Here is a 6000-nt window from a genome sequence, read left to right on the forward strand (position 1 = left end):
TAACTGCTAGGCCACCAGGGAACTCCCTGGGCTTCCTTTTATTTAGAGCAAGAGAGAAAAATATGTCTGGATAGTTGCTTCATTTTTCTGGTGACTTTTGTAATTAACTTTTCTTGAAAAATATTCCCAACTTAAAAAAAGTAATATAGGAAAAATTAAAGGCTAATACCTGATTTCCCATTGAATGGATGTCTCCATCTCTCGAGAATTATTATTTTATGTGTAAATATACTGAGGGATGAAAACTTTGAGATAATCTGGGCCAGGCTCTTTTCTCAGGACAGAGGCTCTAATATCTAGATGCTAAGAGAGAGCAAACTGAACTATCTGTCCTAGATGTCAGGCTTCCTTCCCTTTGCAAGATTCAGCATTACTCTGGAGCAAGAGGATAGAATCTGCTTCAGAAGACTGGGCTCAAATCCCAGCTTTTAGCAACTGGGTGACTTTGGGAAAAACATTTAACCTTATATACAAAAAAAAAAAAGAGAGAGATCATAATATTTAACATGGGTACTATTTTTACATATTGTTTTATAAAATATAAGATATTGGTGTTCACATCTTGCCACGTTGTAAACTACTTGCACTGCCTCCTGCTGGGCCTCTTCCCTTCTCTTTGACTTTTCCATTTCCACAGCGGGGAAACATGTATACTTTGTAGAGAGTGCCAGTGTACATCAGATGTTTTGAAGTCGGGGGTGGGAGTAGAGGGAGGAAGAAACAAGGAAAGGAAAATCTGGATTCTTCTCAGTGCTGGTTAGCATGAAGAATGGTTCATGTACAAGGTACAAAGAATGTACTTTGTATCCAATCTTGGGAGTTAGCCTCTTCATTAGCAAATGGAACTTAGGGACCCCTCATCAAGGAAGTCTGTCAAGATGGGTTAATTAATTTGCCTGGATATGTTTCCATGTCACTCTGAAAAAAAGTTGTTTGGTGAGCCCCAATTTCCTTATCGGTCAGATAATGCATGCAAAATAATAACCACCCTGCCATTCATTGTGGCTATGTGCCAGGAACTGTGCGCTTCATCTGAGTAATTCCCCCAAGCTGGTCCTCCCAGAACCCCTGAATTGGGCATGATTGTTAATTTCATTTTATGAGAAAATGGGCTCAGAAGTTGAGACTTACTCAAGAGTACACTGTGAGTAAGTGACAGAATTGAAATTCAATTCCTGTGCTGTTTGACACCAAAGGCCATGAATTACCTCTAAGAGGGAGAGCACTTTGACTATAAAATGCCATCCAACTAGCAGAACAGGACACAGTCCTCCATTAAGGATTCAAAAGTTTTTTAAGAAATAACTGCCTCCTAAATTTGCCCTCTCCTATCCCTCTGCAGAACGACATGGGTTAAAAGAACCAAAGAGAGTGGAGGAGCTATGCAACAAGATCACAAGCAGCTTAAAAGAGCACCAGAGTAAGGGACAGGCTTTGGAGCCCACCGAGCCCAAGGTCCTGCGTGCCCTGGTGGAACTGCGGAAGATCTGCACCCTGGGCCTCCAGCGCATCTTCTACCTAAAGCTGGAAGACTTGGTGTCTCCACCTTCCATCATCGACAAGCTCTTCCTAGATACCCTGCCTTTCTGAGCAGGAGCAGCCTGAGCAGGGAGCTGCTTCATCTGCTAGCAGCCACTTGCTAAGCGGCAAAGGAATGGGTCTGGACATCTACCATTTTCTGTCCTTCCTTAAGAGAAAAAGCAGCTCCTGTAGAAATAAAAGACTTCTTCTTCTTCTTCTTTTTTTTTTTTTTTTTTTTTTCTGGCACTTTTCCTTATGACTGAAAGCCAGAAAACTTACAGAGTATTGTGTTGGGGTTGTGTTTTATATTTAGGCTTTGGGGTTGGGGTGGGAGGGGGGTATAGTTCATGAGGGTTTTCTAAGAAATTGCTAACAAAGCACTTTTGGACGATGCTATCCCAGCAGGAAAAAAAAAAAAAAAAAAAGGATAATGTAACTGTTTTAAAACTCTTTCTGGGGAATACAGTTATAGTTGATTTGTATTTAAAAACAAGAACAGCCAAGGGTTGTTTGCCAGGGTAGGGTGTGTTTGAGATTGATCCCTTTAGAATATACTTCTTGTATCAAGGGTACATATGTGGTGCAAAAAAAGCAGAAATTCCCTCTTCCTAATTTCCTTCTTCATTTATTTTAACAAATGGTAAAAGAAGGAGGATTACCTATAAATCGGACATAGCAAAATGATAATGGCTTTTCGCTTCCATATACAAGTGCAATTTTTAAAGTGCTGTCTTACTAAGTCTTGTTTATTAACTCTCCTTTATTTTATATGGAAATAAAGGAGGCAGTCATGATAGCAAATGACACATGCTAATTTTCCTAGCAGAGGCGTTGTCCACCTGACCCATAGAACTCTTCTGAGACGTGGTCCATCCAAGATTTTTGGCCGTTCTTGATGGATCCGGGTCCCTGCCCTGAGCTGCTTTGAAAGGGGCTCAGATTATATGAGGGGTTACGTACAGCTTTTTTTGTCGCTTTCTATAAATCCAGCCAGATTTCCCTAAACTTGCTTCAATTATGGTAACAGACTGACACATTCATTCAGAAGCCCCAAGAGCATTCAGTGAATTTCAAGTGTTTGACCCCAAGATAAGAACATGCAAATAAGTAAGAATGGATCATACAGGGTAAGCACCAGGGATAATAAGTTTTTTAAATATATATAATTTAATTTTTATTATCAGTTAAAGAGACAATTTTGGAGAGCAAGTGATTCTTATTAAAAAATTAGTGTGAATGTGAGTACTAGAAAGGATTAGTGGGCTGCGTTTCAACATTCCGTGTTCGTACTCCCTTTTGTATGTTTATACTGTTAATGCCATATTATTATGAGATAATTTGTTGCATAGTGTCCTTTATTTGTATAAACATTTGTATGCACGTTATATTGTAATAGCTTTGCCTGTATTTATTGCAAGACCACCAGCTCCTGGAAGCTGAGTTACAGAGTACTTAAATGGGGTGTTCACAGTGAATTTGGATACACCAATTAGAAATTAAATAAGCAAATATATATATAAATATAGCAAGTTACATATATATTTATAATGTGTCTTTTTATTAACCATTTGTACAATAAATGTTACTTCCCATGCAGTTATTTTACGGTTCATTTGCAGTGACTTTTAAGGCAGTACTGTTTAGCACTTTGATATTAAAATTTTGCTTACGTTTTGCTAAATTCAAATGATGTTTGAAGATTTTTAGGTCTAAAAGTCTTTATATTATATACTCTGTATCAAGTCAAAATATCTTTGGTCATTTTGCTAAGAAACAAACTTTGAATGTCAAACTGATGTCATAGTAGTTTTTGTTAGCTCTGAATCATTTTTGCTTTAGTCTTTTTAAAGGAAAAATAACAAAACTATGCTGTTTATATTGTCATTAAATTATACAATCAAACAAATGCCAAATGAATTGCCTAATTGCTGCAATGAATAACCCAGATAGCAAAATCATGTATGTTTTTTTCCCAAAATTCATTCTGATATTTGATCATTATGTTTGTGTGAGCTTTTATGAAAGATTATTATTTTTATATCAAGATGATAGGATCTGGAATGTTAGGATCTCAGAATGTTAGATTTAAAAGGGGCCTGCCTTGTCAACTAGTCCACCCCCACACACTAAAATTCATAGAGGAGGAAATTGGGGCCCAGCAAAGGGCAAAGGGTTAACCAAGGACAAAGAGCTGGTAACAGAATCAAGACCAGGACCTAATTCTCCTTGCCACAGTCTTTTTACTCACTTTACTGCATCTGTAGGAAAACAGGCTTTTAAAAATAACCAGTAATATGTACATTTTACCGTGAGTAAAGCAGTAACTTTGCAGTAATTTTTGAGCTTATATGCAAACATAATGAACATTATTAAATATCAGGAGAGCTAACATTTCATACGAGTTAGCTTCAGACCAAATTCAAATTGAATTTGAATAAATTAGAAATACTGTGCATACATAACCCTTTTGTGCACTGTTAAGTTTTGAAATCTTAATCGGTTTTTGTTTTTTGTTTTTGTCATGTCTGTAAAGGAAAAACAAAAGAAAAAAACAGAGCCCTGGAGAAATGCTGTCACTTTTTATTTTTACACCCATCAGATTTAAGGAAAAGACTTTTTAGCTGATATTGATTGGTTGGAAGGAATGAAGAAGGTTTTTACTTATAGGTCCAGGCACTAGTGCTGAAAATAAAGATTATAGCCAGTGTTCTTCTGTCTTCCATAGTTATTACAACTATGAGAGCCCCCCCAAGTCATCTATCAATTCAACTCTCTTTTTTCTTTTTGTCTTAATGTTGACACACAAGTTTATACAGAGTGGATGACCAGACTAGCTCAGAAGAGGACAGCAAGAATTAAAGCAGGTGATTCTTCCCTTGTGGGAGAGCTCTCTCAGTGTGAACATGCCTTCTTTGGGCAGAAATCAGGAATCCACCAGCTGTTAATGGAGAGTGCCTTGCTTTTATTTCAGACAGCAGAGTTTTCCAAAGTTTCTCTGCTCCTCTAACAGCGTTGCTCTTTAGTGTGTGTTAACCTGTGTTTGAAAGAAATGCTCTTGTACATTAACAATGTAAATTTAAATGATTAAATTAAATTACATTTTATCAATGGCTACTGGTGTGGTGAATAAGCATGCTTCATTTAACAGTAATTTCTTAATCTTTTACATAATAGTATTTGCTGTGAACTCTTAAACAGATCCCAAATGGATTTTTTTAAAAGGCTTACTAATGCTGAAAAATTAATGGGCATTCTGAATTGGAGATATATTAAACCTCACTGATTGGGAGGAAGACAGTCTAAATTCAATAACCATTTATTGACTGCTTCCTGCAGGCAAAGCACAGTTGGGTGCTTTGAGAAGGTACAAACATGCACAGTGTATGAAGCTGTTTTTCTTTCAACTGTGTATAATTTAAGTGGAGCCAACACTTTGTTGCCTGAAAGTATCATTTAGGGGTATGAAGGATTTAATTTTATACCAAGATGAAGGGATATCAGTTGTTTATGCACCAGATTTTACAGGAATCAAGCTTAGAGTTCTCAAAGATTGAGTGGTATTCTCTGCTGAAGCCATTCCTACTACATTGTTTAGTAACCCCTCTCTGAGCATGCAAATGCAACTTTTATTCACCTCTACCCCAAACATCATAAATTCTGAGTTAAGTACAAAAATGCAGTTTTTTTGTGTGCATGATAGCATAACGCAAACATAGAAATGTGGAAGCTCTCAGAGTTCCCGTCGTGGTGCAGCAGAAACAAATCCAACTAGGAACCATGAGGTTGCAGGTTTGATCCCTGGCCTTGCTCAGTGGGTTAAGGATCTGATGTTGCTATGAGCTGTGGTGTAGGTTGCAGATGAGGCTCAGATCTGGTGTTGCTGTGGCTGTGGTACAGGCCCACAGCTGTAGCTCCAATTCGACCCCTAGCCTGGGAATCTCCATATGCCGTGAGCGTGGCCCTAAAGAGGAAAAAAATAAATAAAAAAGGTTTTAAAAAAACGAAATGTGGAAGCGCTCATGATTTACTTCATTAGTTCAGGCATAAAGTATTTTCTGTGACATCTAAGTGCCGTGTGCGGTCTAGGAGGCAAATCATCCTTCCTGCTGCTTGCCACTAACTTCACTTCCTCAAATGTAAAATATAGTAAATGAATGAGAGATATGTACAAATTCAAGTATAAGTGCCTTACCCAAAGGTGAAAAAAAGAGGGGTGGTGGGGAATTTCCTTCTTCAAGGATTCTAGGGGCAAAAGTCCGGTTTGAATGGGAAGGGAGGCAAGAAAGATCAGGTCTAAATAAGGGGCATATGCCTGCAGTTGAATTTCCAGAAGTTAAATGTACAATGATAACATGAGAGGCTAGTTGCTGACTTTTTTAAAAATTGTAAAATACACATAAAACTTACCATTTTAACCAATTTTAAGTGTACGGTGGTACTAAATACATTCACATGGTTAGTTTAACCAATCTTCAGAAC

The 6000-nt window shown here is 37.6% G+C and overlaps 1 protein-coding gene across 3 annotated transcripts in view; it reads left to right on the forward strand.

Annotated features, from left to right (window-relative positions):
* NR4A3 (nuclear receptor subfamily 4 group A member 3) overlaps window positions 1-4635 on the forward strand; it is a 41868-nt gene extending 37233 nt beyond the window's left edge. For 2 of the 3 annotated variants that reach the window (XM_021083198.2, XM_013993694.3), the window contains one exon: window positions 1343-4633. In XM_021083198.2, the coding sequence (XP_020938857.1) occupies window positions 1343-1590 (248 nt within the window). In that variant the 3' untranslated portion in view covers window positions 1591-4633. 3 annotated transcript variants of the gene reach the window in all.
* Window positions 4636-6000: the final 1365 nt, after the last annotated feature.

This window comes from Sus scrofa, chromosome 1 (genome assembly GCF_054392235.1).
Source record: "Sus scrofa isolate SSC_HxYL_T2T_F1_AM1 chromosome 1, Sscrofa_HxYL_maternal_Yorkshire_Landrace_v2.0, whole genome shotgun sequence".
Lineage (NCBI taxonomy): Eukaryota > Metazoa > Chordata > Mammalia > Artiodactyla > Suidae > Sus > Sus scrofa.